We start from the raw sequence: 19,705 nt of genomic DNA, 5'->3' as shown, positions 1-19,705 counted from the left end.
ATCCTTGATAGGCATTTGAAGTGGTGTACTCAAGAATCAAGTTATTGTTATTGTTATTGTTATAAGTTATTGATTGACAACTTCTTTATTGTTAATAAGCCGTAAGTTTTGGAGTGAAAATGAGTAAGGATTCTCCAAAACGCTTGCCTTTACTCAGGACCCGTGAAGATTCCGGGGTAGAAAAGGTCTTCAGCAACCCATGCTTGTTGTAAAAGGCAACTAACGGGATTGGGTGGTTAGGCTCGCTGACTTGGTTAATGCATGTCATCGATCCCAATTGCGTGGATCGATGCTCTTGATATTAATCACTGGATTGTCTGGTCCAGGCTCGATTATTTACAGACCGCCCTCATATAGCTGGAATATTGCTGAGTGCGGCATAGAACAACCAACCAAGCCGTTACTCAATTTGTATCTTCTGTAGACTAAGAGTTTCCACAGTTGCAATATAATATCAAGTTTTTGGTAGGCCTATGTAGCATTGTGTATTTGCATTACAATCTTAAAGTTAATATGTGCCAAAATTACTTCACTGTAACTGTGTCTGCATATAATGAGGAAACATGTGGTTCATGGAGTATTTGTTTGCTAACCAGGCTCGTGCTCGACTTGCTGCTCGGAAACAAGAGCTGGAGGATGTCTTGCATGATATGGAGCTGCGCATTGAAGAGGAGGAAGATCGCTGCAATGCCCTATTGGATGAGAAGAAGAAGTACAGCCAAACAATAGGGGATCTAGAAGAACAGTACGTACTTGCCCAGCTAGTTCAAACCAGGGTTATTTCTATTACTATCATAAAAGGCCAGGTGTGGTATTGTTTAAAGCTCCTTAATTCAGAGAATAGACACTTTTCCTCCACCTGCCGATTTTTCTTTTTTTTAACAATAATCTGTATCTCATTAATAAAACATATGATACTAAAAGTTGTGACGGAATGAGAACAGTTTCTATGTTGTGCTTGCTCCTGCAGTCAATGACCAATGTGTTTACAGGCTGGAGGAGGAGGAACAGGCTCGGCAGAAACTGCAGTTGGAGAGAGTGACAAATGATTCCAAGATGAAGAAGATAGAGGAGGACATGGCAGTAGCTGAGGACATGAATCAGAAACTGCTGAAGGAGCGCAAACAGATGGAAGAGCGTATGAATGATGTCCAGGGACAAATGGTGGAAGAGGAGGAGAAGGCAAAGCAGCTGGGCAAGCTAAAGAACAAGTATGAGGCCATCATTGCCGACCTTGAGGAACGACTCCGCAAGGAGCAGCAGGCTCGCCAGGAGCTGGAGAAGATCAGGCGCAGACTGGAGTCGGAGCTGAATGACCTGCGTGACCAGCTGAACGAGAAGAGGCAGCAGGTTGAGGATTTGCAGACCCAGCTCAGCAGACGCGAGGAGGAAGTGCAGCAGGCCCTTCAAAAGTAAGAACCACTTGGAGATGCAATGATGGTATTGCTTGTGGGCACCATCTTTGGGCTTACAGAAGTAAGAACCACTTGGAATGTAATGATAGTAGTGGTTGTTGGACCATGTCTAGGGCTTTTAGATGTAAGAACCACTTGGGGAAGTAATGAACATTTTAGTGGTGGTGAAGGGATTTAGACTTAATATCCATGATGGCTAACACAGATGGAAAGATTCACCGATGATTGTGGTAGTGGCGGAGTTCATGGGTGCATATTATGTGGTCCATCTTCCAGAACTGATGAGGAGTCTATAGCCAGGTCGAACATGAACAAGCAGATCCGAGAATTTCAGAACCAGATTCAGGAACTGCAGGAGGACTTGGACTCGGAGAAGGAGAGCAGGAATAAGGCAGAGAAACAGAAGAGGGACCTTAATGAGGTTGGTAACAACTTGTGCACTGTACCTGTTCCAGACTTCACTTTTACACTCGGTTACATGGCCAAGGGGCGGTCGGGTAGCCTAGTGGTTAAAGCGTTCGCTCGTCACGCCAAAGACCCGGGTTTGATTCCCGACATGGGTACAATGTGTGAAGCCCATTTCTGGTGTCCCCCGCCGTGATATTGCTGGAACATTTCTAAAAGCGGCGTAAAACCTCTCTCTCTCACTCACTCACTCACTCACTCACTCACTCACTCACTCACTCACTCACTCACTCACTCACTCACTCACTCACTCACTCACTCACTCACTCACTCACTCACTCACTCACTCACTCACTCACTCACTCACTCAAGGTACTCATTGTATATACAATCCTGTTCACTAACTAAGTGGAATTTGAATAGCGGATTACGGTCCTTGGTCAACACCTATAAGTCTTTGACACATATTCCAATCACTTTCCACATATGTTTAATTGACTTATGATTTAACTGACATACTGTTCAGAGTTTCATTAAAACAGGAAGTCACTCATTGCACTTCCTTAGATCCCGTCAGCTAGTATTGCACAAACAGTCAAAGTGTGGCAACTGATGCTCTAAACTGTTTTCCTGTAGGAATTGGAGGCTCTGAAGACGGAGTTTGAGGCCGAGTTGGACAGCACAGCTGCTGCTGTGGAGCTGAGAACCAAGCGTGAGACTGAGATCAAGGACTTGAAGAAGTTATTAGACTTGTCTCAGCGTCAGCATGAGGAGAGCATCCAGGACATGAGGCACAAGTACCAACAGCAGATGGAGAACCTCAGCGAAGAGATCGAGACAGTCAGGAAGGTAAATAAATACTTGATCACAACAACGCACACGAAAATTCCTGCAAAAACCCTACCTCTATAACGTCATTGCTAATATCCTGTATTTTGTTTGTCATCATACTTTTATGATCTTTAGATTTTCAACAGCAGTCCTCTACACAGTCAACTATCCATAATCAGTCATTTGGATAATAGTCTTCCATTGCCCAGTGCTCTTGCTCAAACATAAGGCTGGAAAACCTCACTTCTTTCTTGTGTGCGCTAGAGTACCCATATGAAAAGTATATCTATCTAGCACTTCCTGGTAGTTTGTCACTCTGCAGTTAGTTTGTATTTCCTGAAAACAGTGCATGCCAGCTTCCTATTTGATTTTATGTGATACATTTCAGGGCAAGAACGTGATGGAGAAGAACAAGACGACCCTGGAGGCCGAGAACCAGGACCTGGCTAATGACCTGAAGCAGGTCCAGATGGCCAAGCAGGAGTCGGAGCGAAAGCGGAAGCAGGCCGAGCAGCAGCTGCAGGAGGCCTCCATTAAGCTGCAGGAGCTGGATCAGGGCCGAGGCGAGACTGTTGAGAAGGTGACGAAGCTGGCCACCGAACTGGACACCACCAGCCAGCAGCTGGAGCAAGCGGAGACTAAGGCTATGCAGTTGGGCTCCAAGGTGTCCAGTCTCGACACCCAGTTGGCTGATGCTCAGGTATGGCACAGAGGATCAGATGTAGAGGGTTATTGACAGTACACCTTGTGGGAATCCTGTTTAGAATTGGTCCCTAGCAACCTATGATGGTTATTAGAGTCGACCAAATGGATCGGTGTCAGAATCAGTGATTTGGTTGATTTCGTGCCATAATACCCCGAGGACGTCAATCGTTCTTCACGATATAGTTCACTAGATTGTCTGGTCAGGTTTGATTAATGACAGACCGCTGCCATATAGCTCTAACATTATGGAGTGCGGCATAAACAATAAACAAATTGACAGTACAGCCCCTTGGGAGTATTTCCATACTGCACAACCGTCCATATCTCTCATTTCATTGGAGCAGTGATTTTCCCCAATTATTTTCTACACCAGATGTAAATAAGGTTGCCATGGAGAAGTAAACCTTTACAGACAATGGTCATATGTTGTTTCAATATCTGAATAGGAGAGCAGTTTAATTCCACAACTAACACAATGCCTATCTCTGACTAGTTACGTCCTTCTTTTCCTACAGCTGCTTGCTTTCATGCAAAGGTGCTGTCTTATCAAATTTAACGTGTCAAAGTTTTTGTTGTTTGTCTGATGTGTAAATCTGTATGTACTTCAGGATCTAATGCAAGAGGAGACTCGTCAAAAGCTGTCTGCCCAATCTAAGTTGCGTCAGGCTAATGATGAGATCAACCAACTCGGAGACAGACTTGAGGAGGAGGAGGAATCTAAGAAGAATCTGGAGAGGCAGATAGTGGAAGCTAATAATAGGGTATGTGGTGTCTTGGTTGAAGCTGACCAGGAAGGTGTTTGTTGCCTGGTATGGTGATTATGATTGAAGCTAGCTGAATACTTGTCAAGTACATGTCAAATTGGAAGGTTTTAGTCCAGCAAAAAAGAAGTGAAGGAAGTTTTTTTTTATTTATTGGCAAACTGTATGATTAATAGACGTCACTCTGTGAATGCAGATGGTTGAAATGAAGAAGAAGTTTGATAATGACACTGCGAATGCTGAGGCTATGGAGGAATTGAGAAAGAAGGCCACTCGTGATATGGATGCTCTTCAGGCCCAGCTCGATGAGACTCGCACACAGAACGAGAGGCTGGACAAGTCCCGCAAGAAGCTGCAGGCTGAGGTAGGCTAAAGTTACAAGTGCCGTAGTCAGTAAGACCACTGCGGGGACTCCAGGGGGGAATAGGTCCACCACAACCTATGCTTGTCATTATCGTGATTAAAGGATAGGGTTGTTCGTGATACCAGTTAAAAGAACATTGTAGGTAAATTTTGTAGGCTGAATGCACATAGAAGTTGTTAATAAATATTAGGGATGTCTCAATTTCGTATTTTCATCTACAGTTCTTTTGTTTGTTAATGATTAAGTAAGCAGTCTGTGAAGTTTATTAGACATGTACATACATGAGAATTGACTCCATAAATGTATATATTGACGCCAGTTCTTTAATCTTTCAAAGCAGTTGTAGGTTGTTCATGTATGTGTAACACAAGATACTTGTGACTAGGTCGAGGACCTGACAATTGAGCGTGACAGTCAGAGGTCCACAACCAGTCAGATGGAGAAGAAACAGCGCAAGTTCGACCAGATGCTCAATGAAGAGAAGGCCATCTCAGAAAGGTGGGTAGTGCTTTCTGTCCTCTAAGGAGGTTTGCTTGGCTCCCCAGTACACCATATTTGTAGGAACTAGTTAAGGACTTGGATTTGGTGCTCAGTTTTTGTAGTCCTCAAGTAGTTTAAGTATCAAGTCTTTGAATGGCATTGGGAAGTCATAACATAAGAGAGAATGTATGGATGTCAACTTATTATGAGGAACACAACATTTTGGAGTGTGCATACTCCGTCATCAGATAAATAAATAAGCAGTCATTGACCTGATGAAGGGTAAGCATATACTCCAAAACATTATTCGTCATAATAACGAAGCTGACATCCACAACTTCTCTCTCTTACTTTAGTAGGGACATTCACTGTTGCATGAATTGTTTGATAGGCATTACTTAGAAGTTGACGGATGACAAAGTAGACACAATTTATGGATAACAACTTTAATACTGTAAAAAGCAACATTTCCTTATACCGTTGTTGTCATTACTTAATAATGTTATCCCACTCATATATGCAATTGTCATTACTGTTAATCCTCTACTGTTAATCCTCCACCTATTATATATATTCTGTACAATGTCCCTCATTCAGTCTTGCTTGACAATGGTATAAGGATCTTTACGGAAATGACGCTTAACAGTATTAAAGAAGTTGTTATCCATAAATGGTGTCTACCTTGTCATACTTTGCATGTTTGTTGATAATGAATCGGGGCGTGGTTGTGGAGCTAGCTATGGGGAAAGGGGCAGGTGCTACCAGTTTCCTTGTCCTGCTGACAAGAACGAACAACTTCAGTGTACTTACTGTAAAATGTGAAAATGACATGGCTTCACAGGTAATGAATTGTAAAATGAGGAGCTGTCACGAAGGGACCTGGGAACCATGGATTTCATTATCTTTCTATCCTCATCTTTGCTTCATCCACTGTCTCCGTAAAAAGAACTAAAACCTCATACAGCATGCAAATTTAGAATGCCTTAAAATGCCCTGAAATTGATAGGAGTTGCTTGTATCTACAGGCTTGCCGCCGAGCGTGATGGCATCGAGCGCGAGAGTCGGGAGAAGGAGACAAGGATCCTGAACCTGAACCGGGATCTGGAGGAGTTGAGAGAGAGGCTGGAGTCTTCCGACCGGCAGAAACAACAACAGGCCAGGGAGCTTGACGATCTCATGTCCTCCAAGGATGACGTTGGCAAAAATGTAAGTAGATTAGCATCAGAGAGACTTCAGTTTTGTGAGGGTCTTCAGAGTTGTATAAGCAGGAAATAGGCACTTCTTCACAACAAGAGTTTGTCTCCTTGAATTGGCTAATCTTTTAAAGTTTCATGGCAGGAGTTTTAACTCCCAAGCCTTTCAATTTTATCTGGTTTTAAAAATTGAGGGTACAAACAAATTGACCACCAAAACAATATTGGGGTTTGGCAGATACAGTAAGTTGTAATTCCAATGAATAAATCAGTTGTGATGCATAGCCCTGTAGTCTGAATTGCCACCTGTCCCTGATATACTAATCTTGTATACTGAGCCTTGCACTGTTAGCATGGGTGTAATCACAGTGACAAATGTCCACAATGTTGGTAGTTTGAGGGTTTCTTACATCATCTAGGTGGCATGCTGTGATGTACCAGAAAATTATGTTTAATGAGTGATCACAACTCCTAATGCCATGGATGTGGCCGGGTAGCCTAGTGGTTAAAGTGTTCGCTTGTGACAAGTGTCACACTGAAGACCCGGGTTCGATTCCCGACATGGGTACAATGGGTAAAGCCCTTTCCTGGTGTCCCCCGCCGTGATATTGCAAGAATATTGCTAAAGGCGGTGTAAAACCATACTCACTCACCCGCTCACTCACACACTCCTAATGCCATGTGTCAGGTGCATGACCTGGAGAAGGCACGACGCCAGCTGGAGCAGCAGGTGGATGAGCAGAAGACGCAGATTGAGGAACTGGAGGATGAGCTGCAGCTCTCTGAGGACGCCAAGCTCCGTCTCGAGGTCAACATGCAGGCCCTCAGAGCTCAGTATGACCGCGACATGCAGGGACGGGATGACCTGGTCGATGACGCCAAGAAGTCAATTCTTAAGCAGGTATGTTTTATGATTGGCTTAGCACAATCCAATTGTTGATACTCTTATCTTGCACGTAGGTTTGATTTAAGTCCTACATAGATGTAAAGTATAAGGTATTCAGGATGTATAGCTTTTAGATGGGTGAACAAATGATACACTGCTCACTCGATCCGAAACATTTGAATCAGGGTCATGAGACATTATTCAGAAATTCTCACACCTTGTGAAAATAGTTCTGTGGCTGGTGTTACCCAGCAGCTTACTTAGTTTTGAAGAGATAATTTGGAAAATTAAAAAAATTTAAACAATTATGGTCTATGGTGACATGAAATATTATGATGGTTATTGTTCATGATTAGGGAACGTCCAACCTTTGACAAAACAGTTGTCTCAGCTGTGTCATTGCCATTTTACACATGGATGGGTATTGTCAGGTTCAGTTTCCAATCTCAGTTTTGGATAGGTTCCTGCTAATAGAGCTGATAGTACAAAGGGTAAGTTCAGTGTGAAAGTGAATAGACACTCTCAGATTTTCCTTTCATATTACAGTTGCGAGAAATGGAAGCAGAATTGGAAGATGAACGCAAACAGAGATCCCTTGCTACGAGTGCTCGCAACAAGCTGATGGCTGACCTAAAAGATCTTGAAGGTCAGCTGGAGATGTCCAACAAGGTGAAGGACGATGCAGTGAAGCAGTACAAACGGGCCCAGTCTCAGTCCAAGGAATACCTGCGTGAGCTGGATGAGCTGCGGATATCCAGGGAGGAGATGGCTAACAGCTTTAAGGACAATGAGAGGAAGATAAAGAACCTAGAGGCAGAGCTGCTGAAGGTGCAGGAGGAGTTGTCCATGGCTGAGAGGGCCAGGAGGAATGCGGAGGGAGAGCGTGATGAACTCGCAGACGAACTCACAACACTTGCAAGTGGAAAGTGAGTTGCAGCATTTGTTGCCATAGATTTGACTGACTGACATTAATCTCCGATGCTTGGTAATCCTGGTTCATTGTCAAGCCTTAGACCCAAGTTTGATTACCTGTAATTATTTGTTAGAATTTAAGCATAATAGTCAAGGGATTCTGGCCATCCAACATTTAAAGTGTCACTAATTATGTATGTCATAGCAGAAAACTCTACAGACTCAAGCATCCGCCTTAATGTCTAACACTGCAATGTTTAAAGCCAGTGACATACCAGCTTAAGACATACACATTTGCATTTAGAATTGTGCAGTGTGAATGCTACTTTGTATTAGTGTGTTTTCGTCCTGCACATTTGGCTGCACAGACATGCTGATTATTGAGTAAAAGGAAACAAGAACTTGAAGATTAAAAAAGTGGTTTTGGGAATGAGCATTTTCGAATGTTTATTCCAGGAATGCATTCCTTGATGAGAAGCGTCGCCTGGAGGCTCGTATCAGTGAGTTGGAGGACGAGCTGGAGGATGAACACGGCAACACAGAGATCATGACAGACAAGGCCAGGAAGGCAACTATTCAGGTACGTACTCTCATGTTACCAGGATTTCTGGTTAGAATAGGTCCCCTGCAACCGATGCTAGTCATTCGAGACAATTTGGTGTTCCATTGCGGGCAGGCTTGTTGTCTTGGTTGATTGCTTGTCATCATACCCCAGTGGTATGGAAAGCTGCTGTGGCTGAACACTTAAAGCGGCACTGATCTAAAGCAATTCCCGGGGACTGGTTGTTGCCTTTGTTATTGTTTTTTCCCTGTGAGTACCTGGATGATATAGCAGAAATCTAGACTGGTTTGCGACCTGTGCTGCGCAATTCGTAAACGCATTTATCACTCCTATTGATAGCATAAGGGTGTATGGTCACTCACTGACGATAAAATAAACAATGCTCAGGAGAAATATATACTTTGTGTTGCAAGTCAAAATAGTGTAACCAAAAATCGCACAATTACCAAGCAAGTGACTTATCAAAACTTCATCACCATTACAGATGCTACCCACAAAGATACCTACATTTCAGTCCTTCAATATGGATCCATACGTTTGAATTAACCCATGGGTCAGAATAGGTCTTCAGCAACGCATGCTTGCCGTAAAAGGCAACTATGCTTGTCGTAAGAGGCGACTAATGGGATCATGTGGTCAGACTCGCTGACTTGGTGATGCATGTCATCGTATCCCAATTGCGTGGATTGATGCTCATGATGTCAATCACTGGATTGTCTGGTTCAGACTCGTTTATTTTACAGACTGCAGTCATATAGCTGGAATGTTGCTGAGTGCGGCATTAAACAACAAACAAAACGTTTGAATTACTTCCTTTATTTTGTCAGATGGAGCAGATGAGTGCTGATTTGTCAGCTGAGAAGACACTTTCCCTGAAGTTGGAGAACCAGAAGTCTGCCCTGGAGAGGCAGAACAAGGATATGAGAGACAAGCTAGCAGAACTGGAGGGGCAGAACCGATCTAGAACCAAAGCTACTATAGCTGCCCTTGAGAGCAAGATTGTCAATCTGGAAGAGCAGCTCGAAATCGAAGCCAAGTGAGTCTACCAGGTTCACTGGGTTGATATCAATACCATCGATGTAGGAACAGTGTTAGAAACTGGCACTAGTCCTATAGTCCTTGCCAAACTGCCTAATGGTCAAGGTATCATAAGGTCTAGTAGAAAGTAGCCCTTTTTAAGAATTTTGCTACATGTTATCATTATGAGGGCTAGTGGATGAAAACTGTCACTGACGAACCTGTTGAATTAGTGACCAGGACCAATTTGCAGAGTTGCGTCAACCCTGAGAGTGTTTGGTCTATCAATAAATTGGGAAATATCTACAATCTGCAGGACAGCACTTTTAACTACCACAAAATCACCTTGCTCACTCATACCGTTACCTTCGTATGCCAGACATAGCGTAACTTTAACACTTCTAATCAGTGAGGTGGACAGATAATGTGTTTGTCTTCATCACAGTCTTTGTTATCCACCCGGCATCTAACTACTCCTTTTGTACGGACAGACAGCTCAGAAATTCTCTTGTCAAGTTGGACTTAATGTAACAGTCAGATGATTTCTTCTTTGGAATTTGTGGGGGGCGAGGGATTTGTTATCTCCTGATGACTCTTGCATTATTCTGAATGTGTTTCACATTTCTGTGTTCCAGGGAACGTGCAACATTGTCAAGAGCGAGTCGGAAACTGGAGAAAAAGCTGAAGGAGTTGGTGTTGCAGGCTGAGGACGAGAGGAGACATGCTGACCAGTATAAGGAACAGGTCAGTTGGGATGGTCGCAGGGTGGATGCAGGGTAGTCACATGGTGGATGCAAGGTAGTCACATGGTGGTCGCAGGGTAGATGCAGGGTAGTCACAGGGTGGATGCAGGGTAGTCACATAGTGGTTGCAGGGTAGATGCAGGGTGGATGCAGGGTAGTCACATGGTGGTCGCAGGGTAGATGCAGGGTGGATGCAGGGTAGTCACATAGTGGTTGCAGGGTAGATGCAGGGTAGTCACATAGTGGTTGCAGGGTGGATGCAGGGTAGTCACATAGTGGTTGCAGGGTAGATGCAGGGTGGATGCAGGGTAGTCACATAGTGGTTGCAGGGTGGATGCAGGGTAGTCACATAGTGGTTGCAGGGTAGATGCAGGGTGGATGCAGGGTAGTCACATAGTGGTTGCAGGGTGGATGCAGGGTAGTCACATAGTGGTTGCAGGGTAGATGCAGGGTAGTCACATGGTGGTCGCAGGGTGGATGCAGGGTAGTCACATAGTGGTCGCAGGGTAGATGCAGGGTAGTCACATGGTGGTCGCAGGGTAGATGCAGGGTAGTCACATAGTGGTCGCAGGGTAGATGCAGGGTAGTCACAGGGTGGTCGCAGGGTGGATGCAGGGTAGTCACAGGGTGGATGCAGGGTAGTCACAGGGTGGATGCAGGGTAGTCACAGGGTGGATGCAGGGTAGTCACATAGTGTATGCAGGGTGGATGCAGGGTAGTCACATAGTGGTCGCAGGGTAGTCACAGGGTCGATGCAGGGTAGTCACATGGTGGATGCAGGGTAGTCACATGGTGGTCGCAGGATTAATTTATCTTACTGCACATCTTATCTTATGCATGCATGCTTTGGCCTGAATCAATAAGAATACCACAGTTATGCATTTGTAGCAGACCGCAAACAAACTGAGTTATTCCCCCTAGATCTATTTCATTTGGAACATATTGTTAATATCTGGAAAATGGTGTCTAACATTTAATTAGAGATACAAAATTGTGGTTTGTATGTTGCAGGTGTAATTCCAACAGTTAGACAATTCTAGTGGGGAACATAAGAAATGTACCTTACATGTTAGCGGGGTACATTGAAAATAATAGAATGGGTCTCAGCCATACAGAATCCGACATTCATGTGCAACACTGTAAGTTGAGATTGTGTGATGTATTGCCTTGACTCTCATTACAAACAAGGGGGACGGACACCTTGTAAGTGTTTGTGTTTCCACCTGCAGCTTGACAAGGTGAACAACCGAGTGAAGGCCTTGAAGCGACAGTTGGACGAAACTGAGGAGGAGGTTGCACGTCTCAACTCTCAGAAACGTAAACTACAGAGAGATATCGATGAGCAAATGGAACAAAATGAAGTGGCATCTCGAGAAATCTCACAGTTAAGAAAATTCAGGTATGTGGCATTCCCTGTTTCATCAGCCATTGATGCATAGCATTGATGATATTGTAATGTATCTATAGAACTTGCAGTTAACCTTTAGACATGTTATTGTTGGTAGTAGAATATTTGTACATGTTCTCTGCATGATATGTTAAGTAGGTTTGTTTAGGTGGTTTTTTTTGTGATAAGTCAATCATTGAACTATGTTTTCATCATCACGTTATTGCATGATTCAAAACACTTTCATTTTTGGTGTCTTTGTATTTATGACATCTCATCTTCCATTTAGCAAAATGTGAGGGTATGTTATCTGATTTTTAACCAGTTCTATCATAATAGCAGCTTAATTGTGCTGTCGTGGTTATGCAATGAGTCCAAATATTGCACTGCAGTATATAGCTTCTCTTCAAGAGTTGACAGTGGCGTGGCATTTATTCATACTCTGATTGGAATGCATTCAGTAATTCTGTATTCAGCTAAAAAAGTTAAGTCGTTTTCTGAATTGGCTGAAAGGTCTGCTATCTAAAGCTGTTTGATGTCCTTTGCAAAATCATTCATGCTTTGCTTCAATGGTATTCTACAATAATACCTCGCCTTTCAGGAGATATTAGGTAACGTACCGTCTTTCCTTCATGTATTCAATATTATATATATTTCTATGTACATCTAAGTGCAGTAAAATCCTGTAATTCTTGTCCCATGATAACCTCATATATCCGTCATTGTCTTCCATGCAGTCTAAAATGTGTTTGCGAAGCCAAGAAGAAGTGAAAGGTATTCGCATGTTCCGCCATCCCTTGGCCTCAAGCTCTTCCATTTGCAATGAAACGCCTGGATTGCATATTTATTATAAGTCATTGGTTTCATTTTTTTGGCTTCAGTGTTCATTATGAAAACAGCGAGAATAGGCTTGAATGATCTGTTGTGATCTGGGTATTTCCTTCAACCTCATCTCCAGTTGAACGCATCCATCGCCATTTCATGACATCTTGTCCCAAACCTGTTTTTCCATGTTAACAATTCCGCTACAGTTGACATGCTTTGCTTCGATAACTACAAGATCAATATAACAATGACAGCATGTTTTGAAGTGATAATTACACAGCATAGATTAGTTAATTCAATTCGGAAATACTGGAGAATTTGTGGTGACGCATGCACTCTAAACATTTGTTTTTGACCTCATTTGTTTTGCATTTAATCAACTTTGGGAAAGCTTTGCACATATATGTTGAACTGTTATTATGCAGTATCACTCTCTGTTGTCAGACAAAGTGAAATGCAGCAAGATTAGGTTGTAAGTTGGCAGTTTCCTATGTTTCTTCTACTATACAGACTTGAACCATCTGCCACAGACAGCTCCAAGCTGATCACAATCTGTTTCCCAGCATGCTGTAGCGTACTTGTCTATTTTTGACTGTAATTTGTCTTGTTAAAGCTTTCAAGTAGAATATTTTCAGGAAAGCTTAGAGATATACAAGAGCTGTCCTCACTGCTTGGTCACAAATACCATATACGCATGGCTGTTTAAACTTTGTAGAGTTATACAGGCTGAAGTGTAAGAGTAATGTACTAACCCGAGTGTACATTGGAAAGCTATACTAGTATACAGGTCAAACAGAATATAGAAAACAGTAACTGTGTGTTTGTGGAAACTTTTTGTGATGTCCTAAATGTGTGGTGTGATATTTTTTGTTGTATAGCATGCTAGATGGTGTCATATGACAAAAGTTAAGCAATGAAGGTTTTCTATGTTTCTATAACTATGATACATGTTCCCTACTGCATGTCTACAGTGAGTTTTCTCTGTAGAGACTGCCGATGCATTCTGGATGTCAGTTTGTGTACAGGTGTGATATATCACGTATCATCTACCTATTGTGTTCTACACATACCATGAATGCCGCTGGTCACCTGCATGAGGAAATGTAGCAAGTCACGAGTCATTCTGGTCACTTGAACTAAAACAAATGTGATTGTATAATCTCATTAGACTTGACTGTCTGTTAGAAAGCTGATTTTTTTGTTTAAACATTACAGTTCAACCATCAGTCCTTTGTTGTCTAATCTTATGAAGAACAAAGAAAAACGATTTGTTTTCCTGGTCCAGTGAGATTCCATTATTGAATGTAGGATTATGTTGGTGGGAAAAGTACTGTGTACGACTTCAGTTTGTCGGAGGGCATCCTTTTGAACTAGTTCAGTCTAGGAAATGTGTTTTGTGTTTGTTGTTCAGCTCAGCAGAAGCAATGCTCAACGGATTCCTATCAGGTTATGAGGATAAAACAAGGTTGTTGTGCAATAAACAAAACTGACTTGTATATAAATAACTTGACCATTATGGTTTAGTCAGTAAAAACAATACCAGGAAGCACTCGTAAAATTTTCCAAATATTTCAGTTTTTCAGTAAATGCAAGATTACAAGCCTTCATTACATCACAGCAGAATTTGTGCCCATACCGCAGAATTCAGTATGAAGAATTCTCAGAGTGTCAATTTTTGAAAGACTTTGTTTTTATTCTTCACAGTCCTTTCTGCAAAACAAGGATGCAGCTTTTCAACAGCTTTTTTTTTTTTTTTTTAACTTCCTTCCTCAACTTGTTTTTACATTTCACATCTTTTGTTTATTTTATCTACAAGTTTGAAAAAGTGATTTACTAAAAAAATAAATCCATCAATACTTATCCATTTAGTGATATTTGTTCTTTGAGTCTATTATGGACAAGTGAACCATGGGATGTGCATGCAACCCATATATATACTCCACTATATCTCTGTCACCTCTGTGCAACACCTTAGTCAAACCCAATCATTCTGCAAGAGTCTTAACCCCAGAACCCACCTGTTTCAGGCCCTCATCTCGAAGCACGACGACGGCCCGCCAGGTTATTCAATCAATCAAGACTCAGGCAGCCGAGGAAGAAGATGACGATGAATCAGAGCAGAATCAGTCTGAAACCTGAGCTGACTCGTATCCCATGCATAGTATATATGAATATATATCCTAACTGTGCTGGTTTCTAAGCCACCAGCCATTCCAATAGTTGTCCATATTATGCATTATATTAACTATTGTATCTATCTCTAATTGATATAACGTGACATTACCATCATTTACTGCTTTAATAATCAAGTTTATCTTTTGAATTGTCCATTATGCTTATGTTATGATGCTGTTATTTTCTGTCTGTACGTTTGATGATGATCAACTGAGATTTTGTTTACAATGGAAAAGAACCAATGAACTAAAGGCTGTCTAAGTAGGACTGAATGTTTACGTTTTGGAGACAGCACATGCAGACATGGGCATATTTAGATTGAGCTGTAATGTGGTAATGATTGTAAATTTCACACTTTAATCAGAATTGTATTATAGTATGGAGAAATTGATTGAAATGGGTTTCTGTTATGGATATGTTGGCATTTGAGGGATATCAAATAGACGTTGTCAAAGCATTGTTTAGACATCGAGGAACGAGTTTAATCAGTCGTCATGTTGGCTTGCTAGAGTAGTTTCCATCAGTAGCATAGCAATAAATCCTCTTTTCTTTTGTTGCTCACTGAATCTGCTCGACTACGTTGGACTGAGTGACAACTCATGAAACATCAAGTTTGTCTTTTTGGGGGGTCATATTTCCAAACACAAATTACCAATATTTGAGTGGTATGTGTCAATATGAGTCGACATGGTTTTAAATGCATGAAAGCTCCATTTTGTCATTTTTGACGTGTTGTACCGTCGTATATTTCCAAGAAAAGATTCCAGCTTACCAACAGTGGGTTTTTGTTGTTTCTCCCCACAACCTTCTCTCTTGGAACCAGTGATGAAATCAGTGTACTTAGTTAATGTTTACCCCCAGACTGAAGATACAGGCTTGTGTTTGCATGAGCATGGTGCGTCTATGTAGCAGTGTCTGTTGCCTGAGATATAGAGAAGCATTAATGTGCTTGATATGAATCAGATTGTGTACTTAGACCCAAGAAAGTTGTTTTCCATGTGACTGATAAGTTTGCTCACTAAAATAGTGAACTTATTTCTGATCTTAATAAGTAAATCCACCAAATTTTGGGATTTGATATATGGGCTTTGCTTGCAACTATTACATTTCACTTTACGTTTAGGGATGCAGTCTTTGTTTCACTGTTTTGTTTTGGTACAATGCTATTTATCATATCACCGTTTGTACATTTCCATGCAGACTTTATGTGACAATTTGATACAAGCCATAATCTTGACTGAACAATCCTATGGGACAGCTAGCCACCTCAAAATCACAACTTATAAATCATGACACACACAATCGAAGAGCAATAGTTCTCATCACAGATTGAGAAACATCAGTATTTGATATTAACTTAAAAATTGAAGTATTGAGGTATGTAAAACCACTAATGTTGATGAGGTTATTCTATTTTAAAATGTTGGGTTCTCTGCATCAGTTGTTATCCCTAACTGTACTTTGAGCTGACCTCTGAAAGAAAGTTAATATTCTATTTTTAAGATGTTGAGTGAAAGGTTGCTAAGCATTTGATGTGCATCCTTAGTTTCAATATAAGATTACTAATGTAAGAATGGTTATTTTATTAACATGGCGTGTCAACTGGCTATCAGAACAGCGATAGGAGGATCTGGCAATGGTTAGTCTTGTGCAGTGCTTGAATAATGTGTAAATAACGTTTCTATGTTTAATTGGTCACTAACATGTGAACAGATTTTAGATGAATATTTTTGTACATTCTACGCAATCGTTTGACACCATTTTTTTCAGTGAAACACGCCTCTGCTGCCTTTGTTGTTTAGGACATAATTAGGCCAAACATAGAAAATTTGTAAAAGTATTGTTGTAACGAAATTACTAAACATTTCTACCAATGGGAACAAATGATGTATTATAGCTGACTGCCACCGCAGCAATGGTGGTAGGAAGGAGCAGGTGCTCTTTTGAGTATGCTGTTTTCAAGGGATCAAAATTCTTTTATTAAGTGTTTCTATTGAGCCAGTCAGCAGTTGATTGCATTTAATCTCAGTGATATATCATGTTATGTACCTGTTTCCACACGGATTTGATAAGATTGCTTGGCATTGAATACTATCATGATGTATGCTTGGCTGATACACAAAAAAAATCTTAAATAAAATAACTATGGAAAATGTGTGACGTGTCCGTTGTTTATTGTCATGATCTGCATTCTATACTAGCCACATAAAGAAACTGTGCACGGAGAAAATATATTCTGGATTGAAATACAACACAGCAAGAACAAAATGATGCAGACGCTGTAGCAGCTGAATGATTGGACCATAAGAAAATGTCAACGGGACCTGAACAACATCTGTTACGATGACGTCAGAAGATTAAAATGGAGTAGGGGGTCAAACGACAAAGTCACAAAGTCAATAACGGGTATGACCACCCTGTGCGTGAATTACAGCAGTGCATCGGCGACGCATGGAGTCCACCAAATGGGCATGGAAGGCCTGGGGAATGGCCTGCCATATCCTCCTCAAATCCTGTGCCAAGTAACGGACGTTATCTGGAGGATGTGGAAGACGACGCAGACGGCGCTCCATTTCATCCCACACATGCTCTATTGGGGAGAGATCTGGAGAAATTGCAGGCCATGGCAGTAACATGACATTGGTATGGTGAAGGAAATCCATTGCGACCCTAGCCGTGTGAGGACGAGCGTTGTCCTGTTGAAATGTCAATCCCGGGCCATGACGTTGCAGGAAAGGAATGACCACAGGCCTCAGAATCTGATCTCTGTAGCTAACACCGGTGAGATTGCCCTGAACAACCACAAAAGGGGTTCGGTGCCGTGCTGTTATCCCACCCCAAATCATCACAGAGCCACCTCCAAAACGATTCCTCTCCACAATACAGTTGCTTGCATAACATTCTCCCAAACACTGGTAGACACGTTGGCACCCGTCACTGTGGGAAATGTTGAACCTCGATTCATCTGTAAAGACAACATTTCTCCACCATATTTGAGGTTGGCGAACATGATTTCGACACCATCTTAGACGGTTGACTCGATGACGGTGTGTCAGGATGGGACGTATGGCAGGGCGTCGTGGTCGAATCCCGTACTGACGTAAACGATTCCTGACAGTGTTGGGATGGATACGGCGCAGTCCAGGAATTGTCTGGGACGTCGTTACTGCCGTTTGGAACCTGTGTCGGAGATGTGTAACTCAAATCCATCTGTCCTGTCTTGGCGTCGTTACTCGGGGACGTCCTGAACGTGGGTGGTCGGCAACGTCATTTGTGTTCTGATAACGCCTCACCAAAGCCGATATCGTGTTACGATGGCATTGGAAATGTGTTGCCACCTGTTGTTGCCCCCTTCCCGCTCGGAATATTCTGTCCTGGAATCTCTGCAGGGAGACGAGCATGGAGTACTGGTGACCTTTTCTGATATGTAAAAGTGAAACAATGAAAGAACAAACGACATTGTTACCTGTGTTGGTCATGAAGAGTTTGCTCATTATTTTATTAAACAAATAATAGATAACAAAGCCATATTCAGAAGCCTCAATAATAAGACATGAAAATAATGCTTTTTTTATCCCACCACAAAGTGGGTTGAAATACTTTTTCAAAAGCAATATTATATGATATATTTGCAACCTTTCCATATCAACTATACAACACATTGTGTTCTGATTTTTTAATTAGTGAGGGATTCTTGATTTGATTCTTTGTTGTTTAATGCCGCACTCAGCAATATTCTAGCTATATGATGGCGGTCTGTAAATAATCAAGTCTGGACCAGACAATCCAGTGATTTGCATCATGGACATCAATCTACGCAATTGGGATCAATGACATGGATCAACCAAGTCAGCGAGCCTGACCACCAGATCCCATTAGTCGCCTTTTACGACAAGCATAGTCGCCTGTTAGGGCAAGCATGGGATGCTGAAGACCTATTCTACCCCAGATTCTCACGGGCATGAGGGACATATATGAAAACGACATTAATATGTTCAGTAGACTTTGAGAAGAGACTTAAGTTTCATAATCTCACTTGCACTTCAGCCCTGGTATGCTCAAAAAAGGAAAATATGCTGACAGAGATCAAACAAACAGGCGACATAAGCTGACTTGCCCATTGAGCAGGTGAGCTAAGGTCTGGTTTTAAAGCTGTCCATGAGTCTGGACCAGACAATCCAGTGATTGACATCATGAGCATCTATCCACACAACTGGGATACGATGACATGCATCAACCAAATCAGCGAGCCTGACCACCCGATCCCGTTGGTCGCCTGTTACGGCAAGCATGGGTTGTTGAAGACCTATTCTACCCTGGATCTTCATGAAGGAAAGATTTTAGTTTATGACATGAGATACCTTGCAAATGTTGAAATGACCCATATACCTCCACAGGCTATAGGACAAATCCCCCGGTCTCCACAATTTCAAAAGAACAAATCATCTGACTGTTACTTGAAGTCGAACTTGATGAGAGAATTTCTATCTATCAAAACAATACCATGGGATTTGGAACATTGTACACACCACTATAAACAGTTAAAGTCAAACTTGTTGCCATGGAAACAGGAAAAAATAAAAATAATTCTAAACACCCCTAAGTAGCAAAAGGCACCATTTGACAAACTGGTTGGTGTGCGCAAAGTATTATGAAAGAATACATATTACTTTTAGAGATATGGTATGTACAAACACACCACTATGAACAGAGTGGAAGTCAAACTTGTTGCCTTGGAAACAAAATTTAAAAAAAAAAAAAATCACAAAAGGTACGACTTCAGCCCTTGGTTAATATAAGTACCAAGTTTGGATGAAAAATGTTTAATATTGTTCTGCTCCAGAAACGACACCTACCTCCCTTTCCACTCAGTCTTAACTTGCTTCCATGGAAACAGGGAAAAATATTATTTTGATAATTCCTAAATAGCAAAAGGCACCACTTCAGCCCTTGGTTACATGTACCAGGTTTGGATGAAATGCCTTTCTCAGTTTTCAAGTTGTTTTCCGGAAACAACACCTACCCCTACCCTTTTGAAACTAAG

The 19,705-nt window shown here is 41.8% G+C and overlaps 1 protein-coding gene across 8 annotated transcripts in view; it reads left to right on the top strand.

The window, feature by feature from the left end:
* LOC124132763 (myosin heavy chain, non-muscle-like) overlaps nt 1-16,816 on the top strand; it is a 73,560-nt gene extending 56,744 nt beyond the window's left edge. For 2 of the 8 annotated variants that reach the window (XM_046496872.2, XM_046496871.2), the window contains 16 exons: nt 597-745; nt 993-1,412; nt 1,692-1,836; nt 2,457-2,669; nt 3,040-3,351; nt 3,965-4,117; nt 4,314-4,481; nt 4,867-4,979; nt 5,987-6,167; nt 6,843-7,055; nt 7,587-7,966; nt 8,409-8,532; nt 9,342-9,550; nt 10,167-10,275; nt 11,504-11,673; nt 14,514-16,816. In XM_046496872.2, coding sequence (XP_046352828.1) covers nt 597-745; nt 993-1,412; nt 1,692-1,836; nt 2,457-2,669; nt 3,040-3,351; nt 3,965-4,117; nt 4,314-4,481; nt 4,867-4,979; nt 5,987-6,167; nt 6,843-7,055; nt 7,587-7,966; nt 8,409-8,532; nt 9,342-9,550; nt 10,167-10,275; nt 11,504-11,673; nt 14,514-14,625 — 3,171 coding nt within the window. In that variant the 3' untranslated portion in view covers nt 14,626-16,816. Of the gene's footprint in view, nt 1-596; nt 746-992; nt 1,413-1,691; nt 1,837-2,456; nt 2,670-3,039; nt 3,352-3,964; nt 4,118-4,313; nt 4,482-4,866; nt 4,980-5,986; nt 6,168-6,842; nt 7,056-7,586; nt 7,967-8,408; nt 8,533-9,341; nt 9,551-10,166; nt 10,276-11,503; nt 11,674-11,950; nt 11,963-12,398; nt 12,436-12,930; nt 12,959-14,513 lie in introns of all 8 variants that reach the window. The other 6 variants (XM_046496874.2, XM_046496877.2, XM_046496878.2 and 3 more) reach the window with 6 other exon arrangements.
* The last annotated feature ends 2,889 nt before the right edge of the window (nt 16,817-19,705 follow it).

Source organism: Haliotis rufescens, unplaced genomic scaffold (assembly GCF_023055435.1).
Source record: "Haliotis rufescens isolate VD_foot unplaced genomic scaffold, xgHalRufe1.0.p SCAF_11, whole genome shotgun sequence".
In the NCBI taxonomy this organism is placed as follows: Eukaryota; Metazoa; Mollusca; class Gastropoda; order Lepetellida; family Haliotidae; genus Haliotis; species Haliotis rufescens.
Note: the sequence above shows the minus strand (reverse complement) of the source record. Positions and strands in the feature narration are given on the sequence as shown.